The 19,509-nt window shown below is 39.4% G+C and overlaps 1 protein-coding gene across 2 annotated transcripts in view; it reads left to right on the forward strand.

The window, feature by feature from the left end:
• The window catches only part of LOC122813052 (cholesterol transporter ABCA5-like), a 2,390,735-nt gene that overhangs the window by 2,149,805 nt on the left and 221,421 nt on the right, over positions 1-19,509 (forward strand). For both annotated transcript variants that reach the window (XM_044085171.1, XM_044085172.1), the window contains exon 35: positions 18,239-18,358. In XM_044085171.1, the coding sequence (XP_043941106.1) occupies positions 18,239-18,358 (120 nt within the window). The remainder of the gene's footprint in view (positions 1-18,238; positions 18,359-19,509) is intronic.

The raw sequence follows: 19,509 nt of genomic DNA on the forward strand, positions 1-19,509 counted from the left end.
TCATTACATTTGAGTAATCTGCTGGCAGGTTGCCCTCAGTCAGCCTGAATTCCAAAGTCTTGGGTCCTGCGTTGGTTGCTGTCTCCTCTTCCATGACGTCAGGTCGTCAGGGTTATAAAACAAGCAGCCAACGCCATTTTCTTTAGTCTTTCTTGCCGCGCGGTGCCTGAAGCAGAAGCATTTTGCAAGTGCCGGTTGGCCAACTCCTGAAATATTCGAGTTTGAGTTTCAGAACCGAAGTCTTCACTAAAGCTAAGTACCCCATTGGGGAAACTTTTATCTTGCTCCATACCGATGTCAGAAAAAGTTAATAATTGTATTACTTGTGGGAAGCAAATACCTCATAAGGATTTCCATTTATACTGTATTCCTTGCGTAGATTCCTTGATCACAACGTGCCTGGCTGTCGGTTTTGTGCTAGATTTAACCAAAGCACTATTAAGCGTCGGTATAGTTTTGCCTCAAAGTATTGTGGAAACAGATTTAACTACCCAGAAATGTCGTCGGATAGTAATCCGACTACCTGAGTACATAAAAAATGCAAAGAAAAGGAGAGAGAGAGACAGCTGAGGTCCAAAACCGATGACGAAGCTTCTTCTAAGCCAGTCGCCGGTTCACCGGTACTCAGTGAGGTGCTTTCGCAGCCCCTGATGCCTGCTACTTTCGAGTCGCAGGCTCCTACCGACACCCATGTGGAGTATGGCATGCCGTGAGATTCTCAGAGTATTGGACCCACGGACGTATCTCCCTCGGATGGGTCCGGAGCTGCTGAGCAGGCACCGGCTTCTGAGGGTGTATTCAAGCCTCAACATTTTTATATCAAACCAACGACAGCTGCAAAACCAAAGGCAAAAGCAACTTCTAAAACTAAAAAACTGACGCATGAGCCACGTGCACAGGCCTCTATGCCTAAAAAACAGATGATCAAAATGGCTGAAGACCTTATTACCTTGATCAGGGGTTCCCATCCCCCTCCAGATAAGAGGCCTAGGCAAGACACTGATTATGAATCTTCAGATCAAGTTTCTATTTCTTCTGATTCCTCTTCTGATCAGGAATTATCTATACCTCCCTATGAGGATTCTGATGCAGAGGAGTCCATACCATCTGCATCACCTCCTGAGGATTATTCATTTAGAGAAACCTTGCATACTTTGAGGGAGCATTTTCACTGGGAGAGTCAAGATTTCTCAGAATCAAAAATAGAGTCTCAGGGATTTCCTTCTTCTCCCTCAACACAGGCCTTTAGCCATACCCCCTGTTTTAGACATTGTGGATGATGTGTTTTCAGAGTCAAGCTTGACCCCTGACTCCTTATCTCTGGATCCCAGCAAGCCTGATAGATATTACAGGGTCCCTGACTCACACAAATTTTTATTTAGAAACCCTGATGCTGATCCTGAAACTATTTCACAGGGTCCAAAGGGAGTTAAGGCCTCAACAACAAAAAATCGTACCCCCTCTGACAGAGATTCAAGGGCACTGGATAGATAGGGAAAAAGGGTTTATACATCTGCAACCTTGTCAATTAGGGCCTTAAACTGCCAGTTTCGTATGCTCAAGTATCAACAACATGTTATGGGATTGCTGAAACAGAAAATGATGTTGATTTCTGAATGTGCAGAAAATAAAGAATTGCAGGAATTATTGCATGCAGCTGAACAGGTTGGAAAGCATACTTTGCAATGTGGTTTTGATACTTTAGAGGCCTCTTGCAGTGCCACAGTTACTGGATCTGTGATTAGGAGGCATGCCTGACTAAAGGAACAAAATTTGCCTGATCATGTTAAAGCTAAATTACTAGATGCACCTTTACAACATGATACTCTGTTTGGTATTAAGGCAGAAGAGATTTTAAAGACAAAGCTAAGTCTATGCAAATTGTAAAAGACTTCTTACAAGTGCAACCACCAAGATTCAGTAGACACTGGCCTACAAAAAATTGGTCCTTTCCTGTGTCAGACAGAGCTCAAAGGGGCAGATCCAGATGCCCTAAGGGTTCCAGATACCAGGCACAAGATTCATACAGGTCAAAGCAATGGGGCGCTTCTACCTCCAAATCTGGAGGAGATAAAGCGCAAACCTACAGAAAACAGTCCCAGTATTGGCAGTTAACCCAGGACAAGTGCGTACTAAACATAGTATCACAGGGATACAGATTCCATTTCCATACTCTGCCAATGGCAAATGGTTGGCCATATATGCCAAAAAATCAATGAGCAGAGGCACAGAAGCAGGTTACATCCCTCATGGATATGGGGGCCATTCAGCCAGTACCAGAACAGGAAAAAGGACAAGGTTTAAGACTGTTTTTGGTACCCAGAAAGGACAAGGCCTGGCAGCCAATACTGGATTTATCGATTTTGAACACATACCTGGACATTCCAAAATTCAAAATGCTGACTTTGCAGCAGCTTCTGCCCATGCTGGCAAAAATGCTTGGCTGGTGACATTAGACCTAAAAGAGGCATACCTGCATGTCCCAATAAGGCAATCGTGCAGAAGATACCTCAGATTCAAGGCTGGCTTAATGCATTACCAATTCTCTGCACTGCCCTTTGGCGTATCTACTGCGCCCAGGGTCTTTACAAAGTGCCTGGCACCAGTAATTGCATTTTGCAGACAAAGAAGCATTCATATATATCCTTACTTGGATGACTGTCTCATTCAAGCAGAGAACAAGGACATTCTTCTACAACACCTGGCATTTGTGAAAAGGCTTCTAACATGCCTAGGGTACACAATAAATTAAAAGAAATCACAACTGGTACCCTCTCTAAAGATAACATTCCTGGGTGCAAGCTTGAATACAACTGCCCAGATGGCTTACCTCACGCCAGACAAGCAAAGGCAACTGACTACTTACTTCAAACTGATGGCAACAAAAACCCAGTTATCTGCAAGGCAAATTCTGCAGGTTTTGGGCTTCATGGCATCCTGCATCCTACTGATTCCATATGCAAGACTGCATATGAGGAAACTTCAGTGGTACCTAAAAAGTTTATGGAGTCAGCATTGTCACAGTCTAGAAACAATGATTCCTCTCATTCCCTGCCTACAACAGGAGTTTCTATGGTGGGCAAAGGCATGTCACCAAAACATGGGATGGACCTTCACTCTACCCCCTGCCAGCCAAACCTTAACAACAAATGCATCAGATTATGCCTTGGGGGGCCCACATGGCGGGAAGATGCATTCAGGGCATATGGACCCCAAAACAAATGCATCTACATATCAACCAGAAAGGGATGCTAGCTTTTCAAAATGCCCTGACAGCCTTCAAGGACTTGCTTCATCCAGGACAACTACTGATAAAGACTGACAACACCACAGTCATGTGGTATATAAACAAGCAGGGGGGCACGCACTCATACCCCCTTTGCAGATTAGCCATGGCACTGTGGGACACAGCTTTGACTTACCAACTACATCTTCAAGCTCAATTCCTGCCAGGAGAGCAAAATACTCTGGCAGACAATTTAAGCAGAAACCTTATGGATCCTCACGAGTGGAAACTAGATCCACAAGTCTTCAGCATGATAACAAAGAAATGGGGGAGCCCAGACTTAGATTTATTTGCCTCCCCTCAAAGTTATCAATTGAAAATATTCTGCACAGGGACTTATCACAGACAAGCATGGAAAGTGGACGCCCTATCCTTTAGTTGGAAAAACCTATCAGTTTACGCCTTTCCTCCTCTGCTTCTTCTTCCCAAGGTCCTCCTAAAAGTCAGAGAAGAGAAACCAAAGGTGATACTAATTGCCCCGGACTGGCTTCGCCAGTACTGCTACCCAATCCTAAGGAACTTGTCTCAATACCCAGCTTGGACCTTACCTCAAAAACCTCAACTACTGTCCCAGCAAAACAATCAGATCCTGCACAATCAACTCCAGACACTGAACCTGACAGCATGGCTGACCATGTAGTCTTACAAACAACACCTCTCAATAGAGCTGTGATGGATGTCATTTTGGAAGTCAGAAGGCCTAGTACTAGAAAATCTTATGCTGATAAATGGAAGAGATTCTGTGCTTGGAATCAAGCACAAGGGACTGATACAGCAGAACCAAATATTCCTCAGATATTACAATAATTGACCGAGATGCTTAACAAAGGCCTGTCTTTCTCATCAATTAAAATCCATGCCTCTGCCATTTTGGCTCATTACAATACAGAGCCACCATTCTTTTCTCCTCCTTTACTAAAGCAGTATCGTAGGAGGAGCCAAAAATTTAAGGCCTCCTAGAAGATCACCAATACCTGCATGGGACCTCAATTATGTGTTGGAAAAGCTCACCCTGCCTCCATTTGAACCAGCTGCTACTGCTGATGTAAAGTTTTTATCATGGAAAACAGCTCTGCTACTAGCAATTACTTCAGCAAGAAGAGTCTCAGAGCTATGGGCCCTCATGGCTGTGGAGCCTTTTATCATATTTTACCCAGACAGGGTGTCTCTGAGGACAAATCCAACATTTATGCCTAAGGTGATTTCCAGTGTGGCTCTTAACCAAACTTCATCTGCCAACCTTTTATCCAAATCCGCAGAACAAGGGGGAGAGAATTCTGCATTCCTTGGACTTACACAGACAGCTAAGATTCTACTTGAGCAGGACTAAAGCTCTAAGAAAAACTGAGCAATTACTAGTGACATATGCTGCAGGATCAGAAGGAAAGTCTATTTCAAAGCAGACTATTTCAAAGTGGATAAGCCACTGCATTCGTTTCTGCTGCTTACACCAAGGTAAACCTGTGCCCAAGGGCATTAGGTCTCATTCAACCAGAGCTGCAGCTACTTCAGCAGCCTTTCTCAGAGGAGTACCAACCAAAGACATTCTAGAAGCTGCTACTTGGAGTTCTTTTCACACCTTTACAAAGCATTATCATTTGCCTCTCTACTCTAAGTCCAGGGCAGGCTTTGCCACTGCAGTTCTGCAGGGCCTTATAGCCGTACCTAATGCTGTTTAGCTCCAGCCTCTCAACCTTAGCTTTGGAATTCTACCCAAATGTAATGACTGCAACAGTGAAACACGAAGAACATAGTACAGTTGTGTACACTTACCATAAATGTAGATGTTCGAGTGTATTCACAGTTGCAGTCCAGGTTACCCACCTGCCATCCTCCTTTCATTCTAGAGTTTATCTTTCCTTCTCTATCTTCTACAACCGATGTGGTGTATTTGCTTGTAGATGAAGGTAAAGTTTATATTGTTGCATGTATACATATAATTTTGCTACCTTTTTGGGGGCACCTGACATCTGGGGCTAGAAAAACTAAAGAAAATGGCGTTGGCTGCTTGTTTTATACCCCTAACGTCCTGACGTCATGGAAGAAGAGACAGCAACCGACGCAGGACCCAAGACTTTGGAATTCAGGCTGACTGAGGGCAACCTGCCAGCAGATTACCCAAATGTAATGACTGCAACAGTGAATACCCTCGAACATCTATATTTATGGTAAGTGTACGCACCTGTACTTTTCCTGTAGACATGTTATCTGACTCCCTTCTCCCTGTACTTTTTCCAAGATTGTCTTCCTGTGCAGAAGATGTGAGCTGCCACCTACATGCCAGGATATAGTCTTTAACTTAGTTAATTTTTGTTCTTTTGTACCTTGCATACCCCCAGCCCCTTTAAGCATTCCAAGAGTAACTCCTAGGCTGGATCTGTCCTTAGGTGCTCCCCCTAGACCTTATGCCCTGGCAGGTACCCTTAGTAACTCAATTTATAATAGTATGGGCACCGCCCTAGAGATATTGTTCATCTCCCCGCCCTCAAAGTGAGGTATTTTACACCATCATTTTGTTCCTTTTCCAATAAAGCTTGAAGCCGCTTCTGTTTGTGCAGAAATATCCACCCCCATCTTCAGCTACTATTATCACAGGGTATAATAGTGTTGCCAAATAGTACAGGCTTTCTAGTATTCCTTTATGCTGAGAATCTGATGTCTTACATCATACAGTCTGGGGGAGTAGCCCACTGTGAAGATAAATTAATGTTTTCCTCAGGATCTCCCTCCACCCTGTGTTTCCTACTATAGACAGTCATCAGTCATGTGTCCTGGCTGACTTAATCACCATTAATTAATGTTGTGTTGTCAGTCAGCATGCGCAGTTTTGATCCCAACCGTGATGAATCCACTTTATTTCTGAGTTCAAATTTTAGGGAAAATGCATCACTTCATGGACGACCCACTCAATTATTTGACATAGTTGTTTCTTACCATTTTCGGCGCAATTTTGATTTAACTTTTATGTGCTAGGAATGTTTGTTGTAAGTCACTGATTTGCCCTCTTGAACCTTCAATTTGTCCACAGCAGAGCTAACTGTGCTGTGGAACTTTTTCTGAGGCTCTTGCCGGGTATTCACTTTAATCTCTGCCAACACCTCTAGTACTTTAACCTGTTGCTGATTTTGTGTAGCTGCCCTGTTGTAGGATTCGACTCCTGAAACTAAGGTCATTCTGTCACAGAAAGTGAGTAAACATTCATCTGGGGATACATTTTTGAAGTGATCCAGCATTTTCTGTTAATCTTCCAAACTATCCCGTGTACTAGCCATTACTGTATGCTGTGAAGTACAGCTCTTACCACTGTAAAAATTAAAAATTTGTGGAAATGTCTGCATTCTTATTCTTTCCAGATGAGCTGTGTCCCTTGTATTATTGTATTTGTTATTATTATTATTTGTGAATGTTCTGGTTCCTTAACCAGTTTATCCCCTGACCGAGAAAGTCTTTAGAACTTTTAGAATGTTTGTTGTTGAGGGAGAACCACATAAGTTGTGTCATGTAAAGCATTAAATATTACTGAAGTAACAGTAGCTTTGTAGAATGTTAGTAAACTGTCTAGTCCAGTGAAGTAGTCCAGGGTTCTGACTTTGGCAGAAGTGTAAATGCCACACTACATTTACCTGCAGGAGAGTTATCTTTCTGAACTGGAACGTCCAAAATTAAATAGGGACTATGCCAGGGGGATTTTTTTTATTATTATTTGTATGGTAGAAGAAAGGGTCTGTCAATATTGCAAGTGAATAAATCCTGCAGAGTGTGAAAATACAGATAATAAGTTTGTAACACTGTCAGTATATGTTACACCCAAGGCTATCATAGCAAGAAATCAGCACAGAAGTGGGGGGCTCTTGTAGCTTTTTAGAAAGGTTTAAAGGTATGGGTAATTGACTGGAATTTGGTCTTTGTGGGAGAGGATGTTGGGGGGGGGGGGGGCTGGACCAAGAATTAGGCATGTCCTACCTGTAGCAATAATTTTGTTAACACACTAACAAAAAATGGCACAGAGAGTCCAAAAACTGTAGAAAACAATAAAAAAAACGTCCACACAGTGAAGCCCAAAGGAAGCTCACTTTAATACACACTAACGCTGCAAATGACAATATGTTTTCGTCCTAACAAAAGACTTCTTCAGACAGTACAATACAAAGTAAGCCAACCTTTCTTATATATCCCTCCCGTGAACACTCATCCAATCAATTCTTTAATTCAATTAAAAACAATGATTAAAAGTTAATAATTCTTAAAATGTAATTATAAAATCCTTTAAAAATAAATAAATATCAAAACAAAGCAATAAGTCCACATCCATTAATTTGCTTCAATACAAACTTATATCATAAATATAATTAAAAAGTGTAAAAAACTTCATAAATATGTTAAATAAATAAATATGCATCATGAAGTTCTATGGAAAAATACAATGAGTGCTCCATCTGGTGGCCAAAATAATTATTACAATTTAGCTGCTCTGAGTTTCAGAACTGGAGCTAAAGAAATAAAATCATTTAATCTTGTTGGCTTCTAATTTGAGTTGCCAAAACAATTCATGATACTCAAGTGTGGTCTCCCAATGTCCCCCTCATGGGTCCACTTCTACCTTCTCAATGACATAAAAAACAAATTTGGCTGATGAATTTTAAGATATTTGTCTGTGGTTGGTGTGGTTGATACTTGTAGAACATTGGATCTTCATAGCTCAAAATTTCTTACCTTGCCATTAGAATTTTGCCAGATTTGATAAAGCAGTGCTAATTATGGAGCTTGTATACATCACCTTCACAGTTTGTATGTAGACCCCATAATGTTACCTTATCTTGCATTGCTGAGGCTCACATTACAAGTTTAGAAGGCTGACTTCTCAAGACATTGGAGAGTGAACACCTGTCTTTATCAAGGTGAATGAGTTCAAGAGGTGGCTGTGTGACAGAATGGAAAATTAGGATGTCTTGTCATCAGATGAACAAAATTTAACGCAGGATTTAATACTGCGGGGCTTGATGATGTGGAGTAAGGAGACCGTCGAGCTTGCAGATGGAAATTATTAGTGCATAAGATAGCTGAGAAGAGGAAGAGGGGCATGCAAGTCAGACACAAGTTGTGTTAGAAAATCAACTAGAAGAGATATTAGATAGGAAAATAAATACAGCCAAAATAGACTGAATATTAGATATTTTGACAATTCAGTCATGGTGTTGTGATCATGTTGATTTTCAGAAGATGTAGCTTCATGATTCAGGACCTGTCTACTGAACAGAACATTCATGACGTTAAGTGTTAGCTCACTCAGAGATTCTTGCAGCATTACAGGACTGCACAAGACTCTATGCTTTGCCTGCACAGTTTCTCTCTTTTCAGTAATAGACTCCGTTGGGATATGCTCCACATTTCCTGCACTCTGTATGCAGAAGTTATTGTTACAGTTCAAGCAACCCAAATTTAATCAGTTTATGCACAACAGGATCTGGCCGGGAGAAAAATGGTGAAACTGTACCTGCTGACATCTCTCTATGGGAGAGATTCTGGGTAAAAAGTGATAGTGCACTATTTCCAGATTTTCTGGTGAATAATCAGGAGGATTAGAGAATGCAGTGGAAGCAGGTGAACATTTCAGCAGAATAACAAAGGGTTGTCTCTGTAGAGGTGGGATGCCTCCTTTTACAACTCCCAATGAATGCCCACCTGTTAAAGAGATGCCAGTATGCCAGCGTTAGGTGTTGGGGCTGGCAACTCAGCAGATAAAAATCAACTGCCAATCATTAGCGGACCGGAGTTCTGCTGTGGCAACCCCTAACCGGGAAAAGCCGAAAGGCACAACAAAAAAGGTGTTATCTGCACGCAACCTGCTAGATAAGGCCACAGTGTGATTGCCCTTTCCATATTTGCTCTGTGCATTGTGATTCATAGAGTGCAGAATTCTGTGATCTGTTCATCTAGAGAGCTGAGACTCTTTCAGTGAAGAGATGTGTCCAGAGTGCACCGTAGATAGAAGAGAAGGGAATAGTACAGAGTGAGAGGGGGTCTGAAGTCAAAGGTGGGCTCATCACACACAAATCTGCAAGCATCCCTCTCAACTGAAATCACAGAAAATGTTTAGCTTTTTTCTCATGAAAAAAGAAAAAAAAAAGTTTGAAATATTATTTTGCTTGAGGAATATTTTAGAATATTTTGGAATTATGTAGATTCATGAGATGTCCTATTTAGCTTTAATGTTCAGTCTGTTGCTAGTCACTTACTCGGTCATTATGTTGGATCAAAAATGGTGATTGCTGAAGACTGCTTTCAACTGATAAGGAGAGTTTTTCCCTTCCCAAATGTGCAGTTGTGAAGTTGGTATAAACAAGCTCATGGAGTTGTAGTGAGACACTTTTTTGATCCATGCAATTGGATCATAGGTTATTTTGTTGCTTCAGCTAGCTGTGATCACAATGTGATTTTCTAGTCATTGGTTCTCAGTCTTGCATAGCAGAAGCCAATTTTTGACACGATGCTAGAGAATGCACTCAGTGATAGTTCTGATGAATGCTGAATATAGTGTGGCCAGATTTGTTTTTGTTACCACGGGAGCCAGAAGAAACATTTTAATGGTGTGTGTGTATAGCCTGGGTAATTTTGTGTAGCAGAAAAATGAGTATAACTGTGATTTGGGGGTTAGAGCCCTACCATTAAAACTCCTGATAGCTGCCTGTATGTTGCTTTCTGTGAACGACTCTCACCCGTGTGGAAGAAATGGGCTGAGTAGAATAAGGGAGTGCTGATAGGTACCAAGCAACAAGGAAAAGAAGGATGTAGGGAAAAAAAACATAAGTGACTCAGTCTCACAGAGTCAAAGAATCTGAAAGAAATCCATTTTAAAAGCATTGCAGCAGGAAATAAACTAAAAAAAACAAAAATCTTTAACAGGTATTTCATGTTTAGCGCTGTCTCTCTCCTGCATCCCTCCCATAAGTACTATTATCATTTCCGAGCTCACAGCAGATTGGGGGGAAGGATATTTCCCATTGCACTGATGTCCCTAGGTATCAACAAATTGCACAAAAAAAATACTAATAAAATTTCATTTTCTATACTTGAAGCACATCAACAGACCTTTTCTTACAACAAACCGTTGTAATACATAGAAACCTAAACTTTGCCTTTTAGTACCCTTCTTGATCTGTTCATAGGTTAATAGGACGATATTAGAGTTCCTGTTATTTAAGCAAACGCTGTTTCGTCGAGCATGATTATGCGAAATAGCAAAATACCGAAAGCACAGAACAGCAGTTTTTTTTCCTAGGGAAAAAAATCAGTGTGCCGTTTTTGAACTTTGCCATTTCCTCCACTGTGGTGGGTGTGATGTAGGAGTTGATATATTTAGGTAGGGGTGTGTGGGGGGCACAGCCCCCCACTTTATTTTGTGTTTGGATTTTTTTTTTGTAAGGATCAGCGATTTTTTTCCCTGGGGAAAAAAAAATCGCTGATCCGTGTGTTCAACATTTTCGATTTTCAGGTATTGTGGGTCAATTATATAGCGTTTGCAGTTTAGTGCGTTCACTAATATAATATAGACCCTGATATTAGGCTATTGGCCTGGAGGTCCTTATAAGCCTAGCCAAGAATTTCACCCATGTTCCCATAAAGTCAGCATCTGTTTTCCCTGTCTAGCAGGGACACAGGTGGGATCCCAGGGGTATATTTTCTGTTTCCACTGCAGTGAGGAAAAGGGAAATCTCTAAAAAGGAACAAACCTTGGGTAAACCAGGAAAACAAATTTATTGTAAGCGCTTTCGGACACAAATATATGCAACCTTCTTCAGACAACATACATAATAAATAAAGGGATTTAAATAAACATCATAAATTCATCAATTAGCGTTTAAAGCAACAACAACCTCAATGCATAAAAACACTTTTAAAGATAATGGTCAGTTTAAAATGTATGAGTGCATAAAAAATAAACAATATATATAAATAAAAATACAAATAACTTCAACATTTATATCACAGGATGTATGTGCACATGTAAACACAACCTTAAATACATTAACTCATTGAGACACAACAGGGAAAATAACATATTTGCTTGTTTACATATTGCATAAAAATTTTTAATGCCTCTCCAATGATTTCAATTTTAAGAGACATTTGACAGAACTCATTTCATTGAGCCCAGGAAACATTTAAGCATTTGTTAAAACCTGCTACCACAGTTCCCTCAGTTCCAATCTCAGAGGCCATGGTCCCACCTCTTGGGTTATCAGAAACCTGTTCGATGACCATAAATAAAAAGAAATGGTCATTGAATTCAGCAGTATGTCTTGCTAGACTATTGGTACAATCCTTTCTAGATATAAAATATTGATGTTCATAAATCTGTTGTTTTAAATGGCATTCGGTCTTGCCAATATAAAATTGAGGTCACCGTTGGTATTCGCCCACATATACCACCCCAGCACTATTACAATTAAATCTCCCTTTTACATAATACTCCACATTACGGATGGTAAATTTATTAGATGTCTTAATATGCTTACATTGATTACAACAACCACATTTATACATTCCACCAGATGATACAAATGGGGCTGGGTAGTTTTTTTGAACCATACTTTTAAGATTAATACCCCTTTTGTACACAATTTTTGGAGTCTTTGGGACTTTACTTCTTAGATAGGGGTCATCTGTTAACAAAACCCAATTCGTAACTATAATGTGCCTGATTAACCCTGCATCAGAAGAAAAAGGGGAAATGAAAATCAATGAAAAATTTACATCATCAGACATGCTGGATACATTGTTGTTATCCAAAAATTCTAAAGTCCCTTCATTAACAGTGGTCAGGCTTTTAGTTAAAATAGGCCTAAACCAACCATTCTTACATTTGATGCAGATTTCATCAACCAGTTCATGAATCATATCATGGGGATACCCACGTGCAATAAATATATTCATCAATAGATCGCACTCATTCAAAAAGTCGTGGTCCAAGGTTGTCATACGGGCAGCCCTTACTAGCTGTCCCTTGACCACAGATCGTTTTTGAAAGAGGGGATGGGAACTATCAAAATGAAGGAAACAGAATAAGTGGGTTTCCTATATATTTTGGCTATGTAGCCAGCAGTATTCAAATCCTTATGGAGACAAACATCCAAATAATTAATACGTTTACTATCAAAAACATAAGTAAATTTAAAAAAATCAGTAAGTTCTGTTATACTAGAAACAAAATTATAAGCATCGATTTCATCCCCTTTAAATATAAAAAAAAAAAAAAATCATCAAGGTAGCGAGTGTACCAGACAACATGTTTAATATACAAGTCATGTTTAAAAAGAAGTATTTTCCCAATGGGCCATAACGCAATTCGCAAAACTGCCTCCAGAGGGAGACCCTATAGCAATACCAGACAGTTGATGGAAAATGTCCCCACCAAAGAAAATGTAATTGTTGGCCAAAATGATGTCTAGAAATTATTCAATAAGGTCGATTTCCTCACCGTCAGCACCAACCATCAATAAAAATTCTCTTACCCAAGCTGTACCTAAATTATGTGGAATACAGGTGTACAAATCACAAACATCAGTGGTCAAAAAGTTATAACTATCACAAAATGTCAGATTGCTAATAGACTCCAAAAAATTCCATGAGTCACGACAAATATGTGTCTGACCAGAAGGATGTTTTTTTAGCTTGTAGTCCACCAACTTTGCATACCCATAGGTAATGCTATTCCGTCCATCAACTATGGGACAGAATGGGGGATTACTTAAATCCTTATGGAGCTTGGGCAAGCCGAAAATGGTGGGAGTTACAGGAGATGTGATGGTTATGTAATTAAGCAATTCTAAAGAGATCATTCCATCAATAAATAAGTCATTTAATAAAGACCTAATGCGTTGGTATGCACCATTTAGCTCATTTATAGATGCCTTTTCATATTTATCAGAATTAAGAATATCTAATATTTTGTTACAGTACACATCTTCAGCTATCAGTACAAGACCACCGCCTTTAACAGGCTTAATTAAGTACACGGATATTTTGTAACTTTAAGGATTGCAAGGCCTCAGTTTGACTTCTAGAGACATCAAACCTTTTCTGATTGTTAAATCTAAAATCAGTAGAACAGATATTCCTTATGTCTACTTCACAAATTTTTTCAAAAAAAACTTATAGAATAGTGAAGTGGTGGATTAAAAGTGCTGGAAGTACAAAACTCAGACATATCAGAAAACGTGTTACCTAATAAGCACTGTAAATTCAACTTCCGTACAAATAGCTTTAAATCAAGTATAGTTTCAGCAAGATTCAAATGTTTAGAGGGCACAAAGGACAAACCTTTGGCCAACAGGTCAATGAAATCATCAGAAACATAAACATCGGTGAAATTATAAATTTTAAAGTCACCTGTACTGTTTGTTATAATCTGGGGAAACAATGCCCCAAACAGTTCACTGTGTTCACCAGTTACTATCTCCTCCGATGGTTGTTTCTCTTGTTCCAGCGAGTGTTGCTGCCTCTGGGTTTCGGCAATAAATTGTTGGGTAAAGAGCGATTCTGAAAACCCACACTGTTGTTTGGGTTATTAGTTTGCTGTTCCCTCAAACGTTGGCTACGTCTAGGTGAACTGTTCAAATGATTCTCAAAGTTCACTTCGCTGGAATGAATGGTCTCATCCAGAACTCCTCCCCCTTTCCGTTTCCATAGGTACCAAGTTCTGATTGTGTACTAGAGGAATTGACCAAAGAACCTGAAGGTGGGAAGGGATAAGCAGTACCATTAAGGTAATCCTTTCGATCCTGTTCCAATTTCTTGTTTTTAATGCTTTTAAGTTTTTCAATAGATTGATCGATGCTGTTAAAGGTACAAATGTATTCGAACTTGTACCTCAAAAATTCAGCGTCATTTTTAATTTTACTATCAAGCTCTAACAACTTTTTCTTCAGGGTCTCAATTTGATTCTGGTAGTTATCAGCCAGGAGGTTAAGGAATTCACAGCCTTGTTTGTCAAACAGGCTAATTAAATCTTTGTGAAATTGTGAGCCACAAATTACCCCTGCAGGAAAGCACCATTGCTGCAAACCTTTTGGGATGTTACAACGTGCAATACACTCACGCAGGTACACAATTTCCAACTGTAGTTTTTTACACTTGTACAAGCCCTCGTCAAATTTCTTTAAATTATCAATCAAGGAATTAGAACCAGAGATGTTCATACTGCTGTTATTATCATTTGTAAAGGTAACACCATGGTCAAGTTGAATGGAAGTGTTCAGACAATCATTAAGAGATGGCAGCACTAAAGAAGGGTTGCCACTGTTAGTATTCATGATACTATCTAAATTGTTGGAACGCAAATCATTATTATTGTCATTGCGGTGAGGTAAGCTTACCGCACCATAGGTGCTTGTAGATGGTAAAGGTTCCAACGAAACATTGGAGAGTGCCAAAGATGTCTCCAAATCTCTTCCCATATTAGATTTCAAAGTAGAATTTGTTGTTGAAGTTATTTTTATTTTTATTTATATATATGTTTTATTTTTTACGCACTCATACATTTTAAACTGACCATTATCTTTAAAAGTGTTTTTATGCATTTAGGTTGTTGCTTTAAACACTAATTGATGAATGTATGATGTCATTCTAAGGGTTTATTTAAATCCCTTTATTTATTGTTTATGTTGTCTGAAGAAGGTTGCATATGTTTGTATCCGAAAGAGCTTACAATAAATTTGTTTTCTTGGCTTACCCAAGGTTTGCTCCTTTTTAGAAGTTTGTTTTTCGGTTTTCGTTATTTATTTGAAAAGGGAAATCTCCCATTCCGTTCCATATGCGGATCTCTTTTTACAATATCGGGATTCCAAAAGTTCAATCATATTGTCTCGGCCATATGAAATTCGATCTTACAGGAATTTGGCAAAGAAGCTTCATCTGGTGACTACTATTACCAATACATATATTGAAGAAGCTTTATCTGGAGAATGGTGTTACCTATACATAACTGCTATTGGTGTAGTTTCTGTTTGTGCATTGACAGTGATTCCTTGTGTGTAGTATTTTCACTTTTCTTTACAGTTATGTCTCAGTGAAGTTAGTATATATAAGTAAGAGGGGTGTGAGGAGTGTGGCTGTCTTACAAAAATATTTTGAAACATTTCCAGTTGGGTAATTTTTACTTTGTATTCTGTTAATGGAATTCAAATAAAAGGTCTTTCAATAAAATGGGTTTTCAACCATTTTAATTTAGTCATTGGGGATTCAATTAAAATGGCATTCAATCAAGAGTCGTACCTATATCTATAGCTATCTGTATGTATATTTATATATATATATATATATATATATATATATATATATATATATAAGTTACAATTTGAAAGAGGGAACAGTTTTTACTGTTGTAATAAAGCAAATGATCTTATGAGAGACTGCTCGTTCATGTAGAATTTTTGCCATCAGCCTTTTGTGTAGAATTGCATTGCATTACATCAATGTGTGTGTGGTATCACACCATTAGGGAGTTTTATCTAAAGCCTTCGCCATAGCTGTGTATGACATCTCCCAGTACCACATTGTTTTTGGTTCGCATGCATTTCGGCACTTGCTCTGATCGCTTGGCATCCAGTGTTGGTCTGCAGTGCTCTCATTCTTGCATTACGTTATGCTTGCAGGTTGCAGGAAATGGAACTACTCCATATAACCAAGTATTCCTAGTCTTGGACATGTTTAACACCAGTAGAAGTCATTAAAACTCATTTGAGCGCTTCTGCCAGTGTTAAGGCCATGCAAGACTGTGCACAGTGAAGATTGGGTGTTTGCCCTTTCCCCACTCTAGTGCGGTCTCAGAATTGGTATATATAGTTAGCAGGTGATGTGGGGGTGCAGGCGAGTTTGCCCCCTTGCAAAAAACATACGTTTTTAGTTTTTTTATTGTTTTGGCTGTTTATCTTTCAGGATCGATTGTTAGCCATTCGAGATTTGTGGACTTCGATGTTTAGAAGTACATCCCAGGAAACATGGTATTCCTTCTCCTTCTCCTTCAGTATCCAGGGAAGATTCTTAGTACTCCAGATCACAATGATTAAGGATCATGTTCAGTACAAATTGTTGCATTTTGGACTTTCCTTAAAGCTCAGAGTCTTTACCAGCATACTTATAATGTCAGTGGAATCTTTGCAGAAGATGGATCTTTGGTTTTCCCATACTAGAATGGCTGACTTCTTGTTGTGACATCTGTAGACTCATTGGAAGTGGACATCCAGTGGGTGTTTTCCTGCCCTTACTGACCTTGGTTTGGGAAGTTTGTTTTTTTTAATAACAGTATTGGACATTTTTCACTGTTAGTTGTTTCTCTCATTAAGGCAGGCCTAAAAGGTCAGAGCTTTGGTCTCCGGGGTGAGGGTGTAACTCAGGATCCAAGCTTGGTCTTTACTGCGCCTTCTGGTCTTGATGGCAGCCACTGTATGCAAGACTGTATCTTGGTGGAAGATACAGCTGTTGCAGTGAAATGTGAGTTTCCAGTGACTACAGAATATCCATAGACTTGCTGTTGGTGTTAGACCCCTGTCTCCAGGCTGTAGAACAATATACAGTCCCCACCAGTCTGACAGTTTGCATTCCTTTCCTGGCTCCAGACTCGTAATAGGTCTTGATGATGGATATTTGAAGATGCACTTAGAATCATATTTCAGCTCATACATGGTACTTACAGTGCAGTTCCTTCTTGTCTCCACGTCTGCCCGATGGAACTCAGAACACTGTTTCTGGAACTGTAGGTCATGAAAAATCATCTGCTTCTGGGAACTGTGTTTGTCCAGTTAACCATTTCATCCTGTAACATCTAAAAAAAGCAGTGGTCAAGAGGTCATACCTCTTGACAGGGAAGTCAGGTTTGTCAGGCATTATGTTATAGATAGTGACATACTTCTGGCATTTCACATTGGCAGTGCACATCACTTGAGAGGTGGACATGCAGACATTTCTGCTGGGACATAGCTATGGCTAGCAGCTCAGGTGCCTGTTGGAGTTGATGCAGAAGAAGATAGAAATGACATGGCCTTGTTTATTTGCCTTTCTTCAGGAGGAGAACTGGAGTGAAATGCTAGGAGGGCTGGCTTATCCTTATATGAAATGCTACCGAGTTAGGCATCAGGCAAAACTTAAGAAACTGTTAGACCACACCTTTGAGAATGAAAGAGCTTAGAAATATACCAGCAAGTAGGGAGGTAGCCTTCAGAAATGAACCAGCTGGTACCAAGAACAAACCACAATATGATGCATATTCTTGACTGCTCCACTACCTGGTCACCATTACATTGTATATCTCAACTTGACTGCCTGGAGGAACCAAACCCCATCTACAAGGGATGTGTGTGCATGTGTGTTTGCGTGCGTGTGTAATTACTTATTTTGAAAGACAACTCATGAATAAAACTCTGTCACTGTAATGCTAACCACTTCCATAAATGCACTGCACCCATGGAAACACATCAACCTTAAGTCATGTTTTATTTTTATGTAGCTGTGTTGTAGTGCGCTGTCAGAAGACAACTTTTGTGTACACTACAGTTGCTTAGGATTTATTTTTTGTTATGTTGAACATGTTGTGTAGCTAGTTTTTATATATACTGTGCACCAGTTGCCTGTTTGGTGTGCATTGTTTATGTAGCCCTTTTGCACAGTTGCCACTAAAAAAGGTAGACCTTTTTCCATGGATTTTTATATACTGGCTGTATGCAACACTTACTTCATTCATGAATATTATTAATGATTTGTCATCCATTTTGTTCTGTCAGATTTGCTCTCAGCAGCATGTCTGAAATTCAGTGAGATCATGTTGATATTATTTTTATCACCTAACTTAGATTCTAAGACATTTTTCTAAGGTGTTGGACGCTTGCATTGTGTGTGTGTGTGTGTTTATGTGCGTTTGTGTTTTAATAAGTTGCATATTTTTTATATTGATTATAGGAGGGCTATTCGGGCTGCATGTAAAAGCAAACAGAGAGGAGCCATTCTGACTACACATTACATGGCGGAAGCTGAAGCAGTATGTGACAGAGTTGCCATCATGGTATCTGGAGAGCTGAGGTAATTATTTCTGGACTATACATCACAATTTACAATTTTAAATAATGTAACTATTCTGACAGTCTACAACCTACATGAAATTTTTTTAGCTTTTATGTCTGAACTCTTTAATAATTTTTTTTTGTATAATTATTCATTTTAGGGTGCAAGTGATATTTGCACTTCTGTTGATGTAGTATGTAGTTGACATATGATGACAACAGTTCTTCATCTTTCTCTAAGACTTCTTTTGAATTGTGTTTTAAATTCAAGTCTTGCATTTTACATGACCTTTAGATCCTGGTATACCTTTGTGGAGTTAGGTTATGCTTCTGGATGAACTGGACTGAAAAGAGGGCAAATGGTGACTGAATCTTTTCTCTCGTTGTTGTTTAGCTCTATTAAAACATGTTCAGTTTATTTAACTGTGTTTGCTAAGAGGAGTAATGGACCCATTTTAGCCAAAGCCTAGGGGTTGCAGCAGATTGTTGAACAAATAGCTCACTTTTACTTGAGACCCTCTATAAATGAAATACACTGTTGTCCAATTTTTGAACATGGGGATCACCACCCCACTTTATCAACAAAGAAGTATTGATGCTGTCTTCCACACCACATTGAAAAGGCACATTAACCACAACTCTCCAGAAGAATCTTTCTGTTGCCTTTTGCATTTTCATCTTTTCCTCTCCTACAGCTTGTCACATCTGAACTGGTTAATCACTGCTGTGTCCCCATCTACATAATTGGATCCAGTCCATTTTGCTTCTTCTGGCATTGCCTTTTTAGAAGAATCCATTACATTGGATTCAGGACTTTTTCAGATTGTTTCGTCCAGCTACCATCAATGTTCTGAATTGAGGTCAGCATTTTTCTGGCGTTGCATTTAGTCCACAAACTAATGTTGTTTGCCTAAACAGAAGGAAGACTTACTGGTACAGGCTTTTCTAATAAGAAAAATAGTATTTTGTATCAATTTTTAAACAGTCCAAAGGTGCTTTCAGTCAGCTTCCTTCTCTATGGATCCCTAGTGGCTTCTTTAGGAGTGTTTGCTGCAGCTCACCCCCCCCCCCCAACACTGGTGTTCCAGAATCGAACTTCCCATATATCAACAGTTCAGCTTCTTTGACCTGTAAGGCTATAGTCTTCCTCCTACTTACAACTGTAAAGTA

The sequence above is a fragment of the Protopterus annectens genome, chromosome 10.part0, assembly GCF_019279795.1.
Source record: "Protopterus annectens isolate FY-2018-M chromosome 10.part0, PAN1.0, whole genome shotgun sequence".
NCBI classification, from domain to species: Eukaryota; Metazoa; Chordata; order Ceratodontiformes; family Protopteridae; genus Protopterus; species Protopterus annectens.